Raw genomic sequence first — 14,936 nt, 5'->3', positions numbered from 1 at the left:
ATTCAACACTATGCTTTAGACATTCATCTGAATTGGTAACAGAAACTGTAGTTCATCAATTTCACATTCATTCCATTGCATGAATCAGTCACCGTTTATTTGTTTGTTCTTTTATTTACAGACATTTTGGGGTTGTATTTCTTGATATTTGCTAATATAAACAATGTTGCCATGACATTCTTATACATCTTTGTGCAAACATCCAGTTGGTTGATAGTATATGTTCAAGTATCTTTTCATAGCTTGCCTACAATGTTCTTTGAGCAAGGGAAGATTTAATTTAGAAATGCTTTATCCAGGGGCACCTGGGTGGCTCAGTCGGTTAAGTATCTGACTTTGGCTCAGGTCATGATCTCATGGTCCACTGTTGGGCTCTGTGCTGACAGCTCAGAGCCTGGAGCCTGCTTCGGATTCTGTGGCTCCCTCTCTCTGCCTCTCCCCTGTTCACGCTCTCTCTCTCTCTCAAAATAATAAATACAAATTAAAAACAATTAAAAAAAAACCCTGTAATTCTTTTAAAAATATAGATTCCTTGACTACAATGCAAGTCTACTGAGTCAGAATTTCCAGGTAATTGGGATATTCTTATCATTAAGGAAGTTTCAGAATCACTGATTTAGTAAATAGTAATTCTTTCTCAACTGTTCTAAAAAGGCAATTTAGTCTTATCAAATTCCCCAAATGTATGGTTTTGCCTCTGAGCTTTTTTGTCTGTTCCATTTGTTGATTTAATTTTTCCCAACACTAATACAATACTCACTCTCATCATTTCATATCTTTATGTAAGTCTTGGTATCTTCTAGGACAAATTTACTCATCGTATTCATCTTCCTTAGGATTGTATTAATATTCATGGCTCTTAACCCTTCCATAGAAATTTTAGAATTTTCTTGCCAAGTTCCATGAAGAATTATGTTCAACAGAATTCAACTGGATATGTAGATCCATTTGGAAGAATTGATATCTTTACTAAGTACTTTTTATATGTATGAGCATTATGTACCTCTTAAAATTTCGGTCTTCTTTAATATTTAGGTCTTCTTTAATATTTCCCCCTTTTTTTCCTTACTTTAAAAGTTTATTTATTTTGAGAGAGAGTGAGAGAGAAAGCACATGTGTGTGTGAGCCGGAGAGGGGCAGAGAGAGAGGGAGAGAGAGAATCCCAAGCAGGCCCCTGCTATCAGTGTAGAGCCCAACAAGGGGCTTGATCTCACCAACTATGAGATCATGACCTGAGCCGAAATCAAGAGTTGAATGCTTAACCGACAGAGCCACCCAGGAGACCTAGTGTTTTTCTATAGTTTTATATCTTTCTTGATAAAGATCTTGCACGTCTTTGTTAGATATATTCATAGAGGCCTTATAATTTTTGTCCCTATTATAAATGATATCAATTTAAAATTATATTTTTAAACTATTTGTTGAAAATGGAAGAAACAGAAATACTCTGTAGAAATAGAAGGACTTTCGTGCATTGAGTTTACAAATAGCCATCTTACTAAACTTTAATTAATTATAATTTGTCTACAGATTTTGGGAGAAGTTTCTTTATAGAAACTTTGTTGTTTGTGAATGATGACAGTTTGGTTTCTTTCTCTCCAAAGCTTATATTTATTTATTATTTTTTTTGTATTTGACCACATGGGCAGTACAGTGCTGAACAGTAGGGTTAATAGTAGACATCTTTGTTTTGGTTTTGATTTTACAGGAACTGCTTCTAATTTTCTATTGAGGTAATTATGATTTTTGAGGGGTTTGGTAGATAGTCTTAGATTAGATTAGGAAATCCTCTTCTATTTCTGTATTGTTCAAAGTTTTTATTATTTATTGTTGAATTTTATCTAATGCTTTTTCTGCATTTAATGCTCTAGTCATGAAGCTTTTCTCTTTTACTTGTCAATTTGGTGAATTAGGACTGCATTTTCTAGTGGCAGACCAACTCCAAATTTCTTTAAGACAAACTTGGTCATAAAAGGTTTTAATTTTACATGCTTCTGAAATTGGTTTGCCAGCATTTTATATAGAATTTTTGCATATATGTTCATGAAGGACATGGCCCTTAATTTTCCTTTCTCCTATAGTCCTTGGCAGGTTTGATCCTGGCATGGAATGAGAAATACTGTCTTTCCTGAAAGAGGGTGTATAAAATTGCAGCGATCTGTCCCTCAAAGTTTGGTTGCAGTCTCTTACAAAATTGTGTGTGTGTGTGTGTGTGAGAGAGAAAGAGAGAGAGAGAGAGAGAGAGAGAGAAATTACTGATTTTAAAAAGTTGTTGTGTTTGTTTTGCTGGTTATAGAATTATTTAGGCTTTCTATTTCTTCTTGAATGTTTTATTTATTTATTTTTAATTTTTTTTTAATGTTTATTTATTTTTGAGAGAGACAGAGACAGAATGCAAATGGGTTAGGGGCAGAGAGAGAGGGAGACACAGAATCCGAAGCAGGCTCCAGGCTCTGAGCTGTCAGTACAGAGCCTGACACGGGGCTCAAACTCACGAGCCATGAGATCATGACCTGAGCTGAAGTCAGACGCTCAACCAACTGAGCCATCCAGGCGCCCCATCTTCTCAAATGTTTTAATGAGCTGTATTTTTCTTGGACTTTGTATGTTTATAGGTATCAAATGTATTGGCACTTACAACGTTAGTCTTGTACAGCATTCCCTTATCTTTTTAACTTCTGCTGCATCTATAATTATGATCTCCTTTTTATTTCTAACATCATTTGTTCCTGCCTTCTTGCTTTTTAAAAATAGCATTCTCACAAAAAGTGTGTTTAGTCGTTTTAAATAATCAACATTTGGCTTTGTTTATAGTCTATTTTATCTCTATTTCCACCTTATCGTTTTCTGTTCTCTCTCTTAATTTCTCTGGGTTTCTGTTGTTGCTATTTTTCTAAATTCTTTTTTTTTTTTTGTAATGTTTATTTTTGAGAAAGAGCATGTGAGCAGGGGAGGTGCAGAGAGAGAGGGAGACAGAGGATCTGTAGTGGGCTCTGTGCCAACAGCAGAGAGCCCAATGAAGGGCTCGAACTCACGAACTGTGAGATCATGACCTGATGAGCTGAAGTCGGACTTTCAACCGACTGAGCCACCCTGGGGCCCCATTTATTTTTCTAAATTCTTAAGTTGGATTCTTAGCTCATTAATTTTTAGCCAACTTCTTTTCTCATATAAGCATTTGATACTATAACTTTGCCTCAGAGTAGTGCCCTAGCTGCACCCCACACATTACAGTATGGAATGTTTTTATTACCATTCAGTTTAATTGTATTGCTTCATTTAAAAATCAACTTTGTTGGGGCGCCTGGGTGGCGCAGTCGGTTAAGCGTCCGACTTCAGCCAGGTCACGATCTCGCGGTCTGTGAGTTCGAGCCCCGCGTCAGGCTCTGGGCTGATGGCTCAGAGCCTGGAGCCTGCTTCCGATTCTGTGTCTCCTTCTCTCTCTGCCCCTCCCCCATTCATGCTCTGTCTCTCTCTGTCTCAAAAATAAATAAATGTTAAAAAAAAAAAAATTTAAAAAAAAAAAATAATAAAATAAAAATCAACTTTGTTGAGGTATAATTGACATAGAATTATACTGTGCAGTTCTATGAGTTTTGAAAAATTCATATACCATGTAACTATTACCAGAACCGATACACAGAAATTTCCATCACTGCAACCTGTTTCTTGTGCTCCACCCACCCCCGTCAGTCTATACGGCTCCAAACACTAACGTGATTTCAGTCACTAAAGATTAGAATTGTCTTTCTTAGCATTTAATGTAAGTGGAATCATGCAGCGTGCACTCCTGTATGTGTGTATGCACACGTGTGCGTGTGACTTCTTTTACTCAGTATAATATTTTTGATATTTATCTGTGTTGTGTTGCATATTAGTAATTTATTATTTTTATCACTAAGTATTATTTCATTGTTAGGGTTTACAAGTTTGTTCATCCATTTAACTGTTTGTATACATTTGGGTCACTTCCAGTTTTTGTTCTTTGTCTGCTGTTATGAACAGAGCTGCTATGAAAAATCATGTACAAGTCTTTATATGAGCATGTTTTTAATTTTTTTGGGTAAATACCTAAAAGTGGAATATCTGGATCCTATGGTAGATATACACATATCTTTTTTTTTTTTTTAATTTTTTTTAACGTTTATTTATTTTTGGGACAGAGAGAGACAGAGCATGAACAGGGGAGGGGCAGAGAGAGAGGGAGACACAGAATCGGAAACAGGCTCCAGGCTCCGAGCCATCAGCCCAGAGCCCGACACGGGGCTCGAACTCACGGACTGCGAGATCGTGACCTGGCTGAAGTTGGACGCTTAACCGACTGCGCCACCCAGGCGCCCCTACACATATCTTTTTAAAGATCTCCCAACCTGGTTTCAAGTGGCTATACTGTTTTGTATGCCCATCTGATATATGAGAATTCACTGTCGCTTGATATTGTCAATCTTTTATTTATTAGCTATTATAATGGGCATATCATGGTATTTGATTGTGATTTTAATTTACATGCCTCTGATTACCACTTATGTTGAACATTATTTTCATGTGCTTATTGGTCATTTGTATATCTTTTGTGAAGTATCTTTTGACTATTTAAATTTTTTTTGTCTTTTCATTACTAATTTATAAGAGCTATTCATATATTCTTGATAGAAGTATTTTGGGGGCGCCTGGGTGGCTCAGTCGGTTAAGCGACCAACTTCAGCTCAGGTCATGATCTCGCGGTCCGTGAGTTCGAGCCCCGCATCAGGCTCTGTGCTGACAGCTCAGAGCCCGGAGCCTGTTTCAGATTCTGTGTCTCCCTCTCTCTGACCCTCCCCCGTTCATGCTCTGTCTCTCTCTGTCTCAAAAATAAATAAACGTTAAATAAAAATTAAAAAAAAAAAGATAGAAGTATTTTGTCAGATATATCTCTATATGTTTGTGGTGTATTAAGTATAATCTCCCAAAGTGTGACTTACCTTTTCATTTTCTTTTTTCTTTAAGTATATTTATTTATTTTGAGAGAGCAAGAGCGAGCGAGCAAGGGAGGGGCAGAGAGAGAGGGAGAGAATCCCAAGCAGGCTCTGCACTGTCAGTGCAGAGCCCCATGTGGGGCTCCATCTCACAAATTGTGAGATCATGAACTGAGCTGAGATCAAGAGTTGGATGCTTAACTGACTGAGCCACCCAGGTGCCCCTCCTTTTCATTTTCAGGACAATGTTTTCGGAAGAGCAGAAACTTTCAATATTGATGAAAGGCAATTTGTCAGCTTTTTCCTTTATGCTTTTTTATTTTTGCTTTATGCTTAGTTATTGTTCTACTTAAAATTTTTCTGTAACCCATTAGCTATTTTGAGGTGTGATTTTTAGGTTTTAAATACATGTTCTTTTGTTGTGTTTTGTTATTTATTTCTAATTTAATATCATTTCAACCAGCAAACATAGTCTGTATGATGCCATTTAAGGAGATTTGAAATTTACTTTACAATGCATGTTCAATTTGTGCATTTGTTCCTAGAGTTGAATTTAAGATTTTGAGTTTATATATTAAATTCAGTTTATTAATACTTTTATTATTTGAATTATCTATTTCCTTACTAGCATTTTATTTGATCTATTAATTACTAAGAAAGATGTGTTGAAATTTCTCACATGAGTGGTAGATATTTCAATTTCTTATGGTAGAGCTAAGAGTTTTTGCTGTATATAGTGTGAGGCTATGTTATTAAGTGTGGAGTTACTATAGCCTCTTGGCGAATTAACTAAATCTTTACCATAATCCAGTCTGACACCATCTGTCTTTTAACTGGCAAACTTAGTCCACTTATATTTATTGTACTTTCTGGCATGTTGGTTTTTCTACTTTTATAGTTTTTGTTTCTTTTGGATTGGTTGTTTTTTTTCCCTTGATACTAAATTAGAAATTATATTCTATTTCTGGTTTGTTTTGTGTTGTTGTTTTACTGGTTACTCTTGAAGTTTTACCCTACACACTTAATGTGGCAAACCCAAAATTCAGTTACCATCTCTACTTTCTTTTTGGCAAGGACCTTGAAAATCTCTAATGGTAATAACCCTGCATCTAGGCCTCATGCTATTCTCGCTTAGTGTTTTAGCTTATTTTAAATTATTTTCAAATCCACACGTGAGATACGGTTTTGTAGAATCACTGTTTAGATTTACCTACATGCTTGCCAGTTTGTTTGCTTGCCATCCCTTCTTGCATCAGAGACCTTATTTCTGGTGTCCATTTTCTTCTTCCTGAAGTTCACACTTTAGAAGTTCCTTTGGTTAGGGTCTGTTGGTGGTGGGCTCTGTTTTTGTTCATTTGGGAAATGTTTTTATTTCATCCTCATTCTTGAAAGATAATTCTGGAGTACAGAATTCTAGATTGAGTTATTTTGCCCCTCCCCTCCCCCAGGCATTTTCTGGCTTCTGTTAGTCTAATTGCTGTCAGCTCTCTTTTCTGTCCTGATGCTCTTATCTTCTTTTTGTCTTTGGCATGCTGGTGCTTCTCTTTGACACATCTAGGTGTCCGTGTATTACTACTTATTCTGCCTGGGACCAGGCTTATGGTAACTAATTCTCAGGGAAGATTATTATTATCTGTCTGGAGCGAAAGCAGAGAAGATAGGATCCCTTTGCAGATGTTCCCCTCTCTACCTTTTTTTCTGAGGGAGCAGCTCCTTCAAGTGTTTCTGCTTATTCAGGATTTGTAGTTCAGATCCTCCAGTTTGCAAAGCCCAAGGGCTAGTCTCCTGCTTCCAATCGGCTGTTGATTTCCTGATCTCTGAGTGTCTGGTATTGTCTTTTCGCTTTTGGTGCAGCACCAACTTTAGCCTTCACATATACCCATTCTCTTGGCTTCTGCTCACTCTGAATTTTGCTGGCTCTCATGGCCTTTCTGTAACTTCTTGTCAGCTCAACAATGTATATAAAATGATATTTCCTGTTATTTATATGGCCTGTGGGTATTTTGCAGTGGTGAGAGGCTTTTCAGACTACCTTGTTTGTTGGACTACCTATTCCAGAAGTAGAACTTGTAACAAGAATTTTTAAGTACTTATTGTATGCTTAGAGCCATCTTTGGGGGAGCCATAAGGGGTGAGAACATACAACCTCAGCCTTTTAGGAGTTTGCTCCTCCTATTGATCAAACGAGACTAATACACATGTAAAAACTAGAGAGCAATTCAGGAGTAAACTAAGAGGAAGTAATTGCAGGATTTGTTCAGAGGCAAGAAAGAAAGGCTGTTAAATAATTGTTGGTGATTATTACTTTCTGTGCCCCTAGACCACCCTCTGTGGGTGCCCTCCATCTTTGTGTACAGGTAGGTCCACTTCTGAATGCATGGTTAAATAGACTCTTCAGCATAAAAGATGGCGTGCAGTAATGGGTCCCAGAGGACCTCAGCCTTAATAGGAATCCTGAAATTCTTGCTGATGGGTGTAAAAGGCCCCTAACTAATAGGAGTCAGGAGCATTTATGCTTCTGGTACTGACACCAACTAACTCCAAACTTGGGCACTTCATTCCCTTTTCTGGACCTCAGCTTTCCCATATGTTGAATGCATGTTGGGGTAGACTCTATGAATTGCTAACACATTTGTGTTTGAGGAGGCTACTGTGTTTGAGGAGGCTACTGCCTGAGGCTCTGAGACATCATTTATCTCTAGGGAGGAGAGTTTCTCTGGGAGATTGAGGGTGTACACGCTCCCCTCCCCTCCCCTAATCTTTTATCTTCCTTCCCCTTGGTTATAAGGCAAGGTTTCATACGGCTATGACAGTCATACAGTATTAGTTGAATTCTCAGAGATATCTGGGTATATCTAAGTGTAATAATTCAATCCAAGGAAACTATAGTCAATGGTAATAACCATAAACAACTGACAACAAACACCCAGTAAGACAGTAGCTTGTCAAAATGCTTGATCAGCGCTAGAGTCAAGTTAGCTTTCAAGTTAAAAAGAAGATGGGGCGCCTGGGTGGCGCAGTCGGTTAAGTGTCCGACTTCAGCCAGGTCACGATCTCGCGGTCCGTGAGTTTGAGCCCCGCGTCGGGCTCTGGGCTGATGGCTCGGAGCCTGGAGCCTGTTTCCGATTCTGTGTCTCCTTCTCTCTCTGCCCTTCCCCTGTTCATGCTGTCTCTCTCTGTCCCAAAAATAAATAAACGTTGAAAAAAAAATTTTTAAAAAGAAGATAAAGCAGAGAATCTAGCAATGTGAATAGTCAAAATTTCTTGGTTGATAGAAAATCTTGTAGTGTCACAAGAACATTCCTTTGGACATCTCTAATGTGAGTGGCCTAGGCTGGATACACTTCTGAGTTCTAAACTCATGAGTTCAGAATGTGATTAGAGAAAGTGTAGGAAAGGTTTAATGAGGCTCAAGCCCCGAAGAGAGCAGTTTGTTTTTGTATTAAATTCCAGATACACATTGCTCTCTATGTGATTGACCTTTTCCCTACAAGACAAATGTAGGGAATTAATGTTGTATTCTAGCTCATTTGGTTTGGTCTGAGGTTTTATGAAGTGCGTGAAGAAACACGGGGTTCAAAGAACGTGTTACATATAGGGGAGGATTCGGAATTTGGGCTGGTAAATTGGAGGATGGATAATACCTACTTGGGAAGACCTCTTGTGGGGGGGGTTATTTCTTGGTCGAAGATTTAATGAGGCAGAGAACAGTGAGAGAAGTGCCATTCCTTGAGGAACCTGATGTAGACGACCCTTAATATGAAGAGGCTGTCAAACTTTGTAAGGGTCCCAACCCAGGGACCTGCCGCAGGAGACTCATCTGCCCTCCCAGGTGGTGATTCTGTGCCCCTTCACCGGCATCCAGCAGACCTTCCCTTGCGGCAACTGGCTGGACGAGAAGAAGGTGGACGGGCTGATCGAGAGGCAGCTCTACGAGATGGTGTCTCTCAGGAAGAAGAGGCTAAAAAGTAGGTGCAGGGGCTGCATCAGAGGCTGGTGGCCTTTCAGACAGGGCCAACAGAGGCCAGGATGTCAGACCCCTGGGCAAGAGCTTCACCTCGAAGGAGTCCACTTCTGCTTCTCAGGTCTCCTCTAGAAAGGAAGGGAATGGGCCCCGCAGAGCTCGGTTCTCCAAGATACAGGCTGCGTGCCCGGCATAGAGTTACATACCCGGCACCAAGGCCTAGTACCCCTGTGACCCCAGACTGCATAAGCTGCTGTGAGGGGCTAGATCTTAAACTGAACGGTTTAACACAGTGCACTCTAAATATACAGAGATGCAAGGTGTCAACTCTTCTCCCTACTTAAAACATACTAATTGACTTCCACGTTAAAAGGAACATTGAGGTACCCTCTTTCAAATAGCAGGGAATCTTTGTGTTCCTGATACTGGCACCTGTTAGAGCGGGTTTCTGAGAGTGGGCCACACTTGTGCATGGTCTGTGCTTCATTCCTGAGCTCCTTGGATTTGCTCGCCTTCCCCACTGGTAACACGAAAATCTCTTTATTCTTGACCTGTCTCTGCAGAGTTCCCCTGGTCCTTGTGGGTCTGGACGACCGACTTGAAGAAAGCTGGTACCAACTCTCCAATCTTCATCCAGATTTATGGGCAGAAGGGGCGGACGGATGAGATTCTCCTGAATCCCAACAACAAGTGGTTCAAACCAGGCATAATTGAGAAATTTAGGGTAGGAAGGAAGTATAACGGGCTGGGAGGGATGAAGGAGGAAGGGACATAAGACGTGTTTGTCATGGGGACGGTTTTCTAAGCCAGATTTTGAATCCAGTTTGAGGACAGAAGGGTGCAATGAGAAGTTCAGCTCCTCGCAAGGGGCGCCAGAGTAATTTACAGGCAAAGTATTGATTGAATGGTGTGCACTTTGGATCTGGCCCTTCACCTGAATCAAACACTCCAGAACCAAAGCTGGGGGACTGAGCAGGTATGAAATGCTCTCGGGGAGCCTAGAATCCTGGGGAATCATAGTAGAACAGAGACCCTGAGCCTGCAGCGTCAAACCACCCCATCTGGAATGAATTAGAAAGGAGCAAATTTAAGGTAAATTGTAAGTTTGACGCTAAATTTCTGGTGCATATTTAACGGGAGCAAGGCTTATTTTGCCAACAGAAGTGTGCTCTGACCTTTAGGTGAGAATGATTTGTAATTTTCAGCTGTCTTCCCAGAGCACCCCGCTGGTGCTTCTGTTATGCACTCAGTTCATTGCTCTTCATGTATTTGTCTCCCGGCTAGACTGCCAGCCCCTTTGGGAAAGGGCGTGACTGCTGTATTGATCTTTGCGTCTGTTTCAGTGCCCAGCAGAGTTCTGGGGCTGTGGGCCTGTGCTAATTTACAGGGTTGCCATATGGGTTTCGTTACTGGGAGTTTACTGCTTGGAAGATTTTCTTTATTCTGGATCCTACTGTGGGTCAGTTATTTTTGTTCTATTTCACCAGGGCAGACTGAATCCCGGCCCTACACGGCTATCTTGCCCTCATGTGCCCCTGGTCGCAAGGTCACGAGAGGACAAAGTCTGAGGGTGGCTTGAAGCAAAGCCATCCTCACTGCTGAAGAAGTGGCCCAGGGTGGGTGCCCTCCAGGGAGGGGGTAAGCTGTGAGGATAAACACATTTCACTTGATTATGTCCACCCAAGGCTTGTTATTTCACCCCATAGATTGAGCTCCCGGATCTTGGCAGGTTTTACAAGATTCGGGCATGGCATGACAGAAGGAGCCCTGGTTCTGGCTGGCATTTAGAGAGGGTGAGATGTGCCATCTTGGGGCTTGGGAGGTGGTTGGGAGAGGAACTCTTTCTAATGACCCTGTCACATAAGTCTGTTGGGAGTTGGGGTGGGTAAGTGTGGGTCTCGAATTTGGACACACGGGGACTTCCTGAGGGAGAGGACCTCCAAAGCAGACTAAGAAAATGCACAGGTGTTTAGCAGACTTGCATTCTTCCCCGGTCACCTGGCTGCTGGGCAAGCGTGGGTCTCCAGGGACCAAGAGGGACAAGTGTTAATCTGGCACTCCGCTTTCCACAAAAATCCTCTTGACAGGATGGTTGTGGCCTCCCTTAGATGCAATAGCAGAACGGGGCCCCCAGGGCGTGGTGTATCACTGGGACACCCCCTTGCTCACCCAGGACTTCATTCCAGATGACCCTGATGAATACCCTGACCAAGGACAAGTATAACTTCAACTGCAATCGCTGGCTGGATGCCAACGAGGATGACAATGAGATCGTGAGGGAAATGACCGCAGAGGGCCCAACGGTGCGGAGGATAATGGCCAGTGAGTACCGACCGTCCTGGGGGAGGCAGCGGAACTCCTCCTCGGTGTGTCAGCAGGGGGCTGGCCCATGAGCTGGTAGTCTCCTCTGCTGTACCTCATCAGGCCCCCTCCAAATGCCGGGTGAACTTAGTTCTCGGCCTTAAGACTGGCTTGAAGGAGTCATCTCTACGGCATGGTACCAGCGCTCTATGATGGTGGGTGTGGGGGAGCGAGGTGACGTTTATGGGTCTTCAGGTGGGCTATGAGGGGATGAGAAGACTCTGCACTGAGCAATGTTTCTCCACAGCCTTCCTGACATTAAAGAAAACATCTTCTTCAAATTATTCATGAAACGCTCCCCCAAAAGGAAGGCTGTATCTGGTGATTGGCTACCCCTGATGAGTCCTCTATTTCTATTTAAGGCCAGTAGGAGAGGGACTAAGCTTTTAATCTGGGGCCCAGGTTCCACATTGAAAGGGGCTAAGGGAGATAATTTTACCTCTAGGTTCTAGTAGCAGAATAGACAGAGACACAGCACATGTCCTGCCTTTGCCCCTGGCAGACATTACTGAGTGATCACAGCATTCTCTCCCATTGAGTCTGAAATGAGTTTCAGCGCTCTCGATATAGCTCCCCAAGCAGACATTAGCAATTGATCAGAATTGGCACTTAAGATGATTAATCTATTTGCTATCACTGTGGTAGTCCTTAAGTTTTTAATAGTATAGCAATATTGCCAAATTACAGAGTTAAGAATATATAGAAAACAATGTCACTCATAGTTGCAGTAACCCTTCTAAATATTTGGATAGTGTCACTTCTCAGACATTTGTACATCTAATAGAAGCTCTGTATATGTTTGTTGAATGATTTAAATAGAGGTAAATACTCAAAAACTTAGAAACCCCACATAGCAAATATCAACTACAAAAGCACCCTGTTAGTCTAATTAGGCAGTGCTTGCAATTATGTGTCATCTACTTTATGGTTCTTCTTCATTTTTAAATAAAAATGTGACCATAGAATATTTGGGTTCCAGGCCTTTAAAATAGCCTGGTGCAGTTCAGGAAAGGGAGGCGTTCTTGCCCTGATCATACAGTCAGAGAGAGAGTCAGACCTAGAGCAAGGTCTCCCACCTCCTGGTTCAGGGTCTACACTCTGTCTTTTCACGTTCAGTAATGTTTTCTGTGGTAACAAGGCAATCATGTCCCTATGGGCATGGTCAATAACAGCATTATGCCCCAAATTGAGATTTACTATATAACATGTAGCCCATCAAGGCAGAAATAAACCTGCTTTTATTGGATCTGGCCCCTTTGTGCACCAGAATTGAGCCCGAGAGGAACCAGTGGGGCTGGGGTCTTAGGACTAACCCCTTCCTCAGTCTTTCTAACCAATTCTCACGACTTTAGATCCTCACTCCCTGTTTCTGAAGTGACCCTGCTGCTGTCATTCCTGAGCCTTTTTGCTGGTTGCCTCTCAAATTGCACAAGTGAGAGCTCTGATCAGTTCTCTCCGGTCTGGTAAGTCAGGGCTTCTCAGACTTCCCGGTGCATTATCATCCAGAAGGCTTTTGAAAACACAGCGTGCGGGCCCTCACCTGCAGGGTTTCTGATTCACGAGGCCTGGGATGGGACCCAGGACCTGTTTGTCTCACAGATTTCTAAGTGGTGGCCCTGCTGCTGGTGAGGAAACACTGTGCTAAGGCATTCATCACCTTTCCAGGGGCTCTCAAGCCCCAAATTCTTGTTGCCATTGTCTGTACTTGTCCCTCTCCCCTAGCTTTATGGATGAAACCATTTTTTGTTTGGTTAAAACTTGAAAATACTGATAGATTGTCATTTCAGTGAGGTTTTTCTACTTAGAATGCCCCGGATGTTCTTTCCCTCCACCTCCTCCTTACCCTGACTAAAGCCTGGCTTCCCCGTCCATCTGAACCTGTCTTCTCTCCTCACAAACTGTGGGGCCCGGGGGAGAGAGTTCGCCTGACTCCCTCTGCACTCTCAGACTTGGGGCTCACACCATCTCACAGTGTTGCCTCTGCCCCCGATCAGTCCCATCTTTTGGTGGCCTCTGCTTACTTTCCTCTTTCGCTGAAGGTGATGTGGTGTGCCCCTCAGTCATTGTCCACACCTCCACCTCCTGCCCTTGTTCTGGGGGCAGTGTTGTTAGTCTGCTCGGGCTGCCGTAACAAAATACCACAGACCGGGGGCTTAAACAACAGAAATTACAGTTCTCACAGTTCTAGAGGCTGGAAGTCCGGGATCAAAGTGTCAGCAGGGTTCGGTTCTCCTGAGGCCTCTGTCCTTGGCTTGCAGATGGTGGCCTTCTCCCTGTGTCCTGACACGGTCTTCCCTCTGTGTGGTCACGTCTGTGTCCTGATCTCTTCTTCTTATGTGGACATGAATCGCATTGGATCAGGGCCCACCCGGAGGACCTCATGTTATCTTAATCCCCTCTTTAAAAGCTCTGCCTTCCTGTCCTGTCACATTCGGAGGTACTTTGGGTTAGGACTGAAACATATGAATTGGGGAGGGGACTCAATTCAGCCCCACCCCAGATATGCTGATGAGACTCTCTGAGGCCTGTGCCTGGTAATCTGCATTTTAATCAAGCATACCAAGCAATTTGTTTGCACATCAAGACTTCAGAGCCTCTGTGCTGCTTCTTTCAATGTTCATGTGGAAAATCCCTTCACCCACACCCTGGTCCTCATCCACTTTGCTGATCGCTACCTCTCACCCACTTACCCAGTCCCCTCCGTCCCCGTGCCTCACTCAGGATCAGCCCATGAAGCTCCTCTGAGCAACACGTCTCACCTCTGGCTCAGGCTCCTGCCTCCCAGCCCTCCCATGACCTCGATGACACTGCATCCTGTCCTGAAACTCCTTCTAGCTCCTTACTCCCAACACTTCTCCTCGCCTGTCTCACGGACGTGTGGAGGATGGATTTTAGGGGCGAGTCTCTAAGAAGTCATCAAGGGCAGAGAAAAAGAGGTCCTGGGACTGGGCAAAGATTGGCTAGACTAGAGAGAGGATAAATCCAAGAGAGAATTTGAAGGTGACTGTGGCGGGACTTGGTGAAAGAATGCCTTGGGAGCACAGCGGCGAGGTGAACTTTCTGCTCAGGATGTTGCGAAAAACTGTAGATGAGGTGCCATTTGAGCTAGGTGTTCTCTGAATAGGGATGTGACAGATAAGGAGAGATCGTGGCAGGAAGAGCATGTCTGTAGGTTATATATGTAAATGTGCACGTAACATCTTTAAACAGGGTACGAGATGTGGGGCTATCATAGCTGTTGGTTTTGTCTTCTGTGATGCTGCTAAAGAACCCTTCCAATGAAAAAAGTCTCTAATGAAGAGCTGAATCAAAGAGCTGTCTGTCCTGGCTCTAAAGGCAGTTTGGTGCCTTCTGGGGGTCCTTGGCAGTACTTCTGAGCCCATGTCAACTTGGATTCCTCGCTCCCAGATGTTTTATCTGGCCCACATAAACTTCTCTTGTGCTGGGAACACCCACCCTGGTGTCCTTACACACCTCTACAGGAACTTGGATCTCTTTTTTTGGTCTGGATACTTCTCTGTAACAGTAAACAGAGCTGGTGACAAGTGCCACGTCCCCCATTGGTACCACGGTATAGTGAATAATGTGCAGGGCTTCCTGGCAGTCCCTTAAGTGGAGCGTCTTAGACTCATAAGATAAGTCCCAATTTAAAACCA

At 42.7% G+C, this 14,936-nt stretch overlaps 1 protein-coding gene across 3 annotated transcripts in view; it reads left to right on the top strand.

The window, feature by feature from the left end:
* Positions 1-14,936, top strand: part of LOXHD1 (lipoxygenase homology PLAT domains 1) — a 167,433-nt gene that overhangs the window by 57,619 nt on the left and 94,878 nt on the right. For all 3 annotated transcript variants that reach the window (XM_045042203.1, XM_045042202.1, XM_045042200.1), the window contains 4 exons: positions 8,788-8,923; positions 9,483-9,643; positions 10,626-10,712; positions 11,106-11,241. In XM_045042203.1, the coding sequence (XP_044898138.1) occupies positions 8,788-8,923; positions 9,483-9,643; positions 10,626-10,712; positions 11,106-11,241 (520 nt within the window). The remainder of the gene's footprint in view (positions 1-8,787; positions 8,924-9,482; positions 9,644-10,625; positions 10,713-11,105; positions 11,242-14,936) is intronic.

This window comes from Felis catus, chromosome D3 (genome assembly GCF_018350175.1).
Source record: "Felis catus isolate Fca126 chromosome D3, F.catus_Fca126_mat1.0, whole genome shotgun sequence".
Taxonomy (NCBI): Eukaryota; Metazoa; Chordata; class Mammalia; order Carnivora; family Felidae; genus Felis; species Felis catus.
This window is presented reverse-complemented; position numbering and strand designations above follow the sequence as displayed.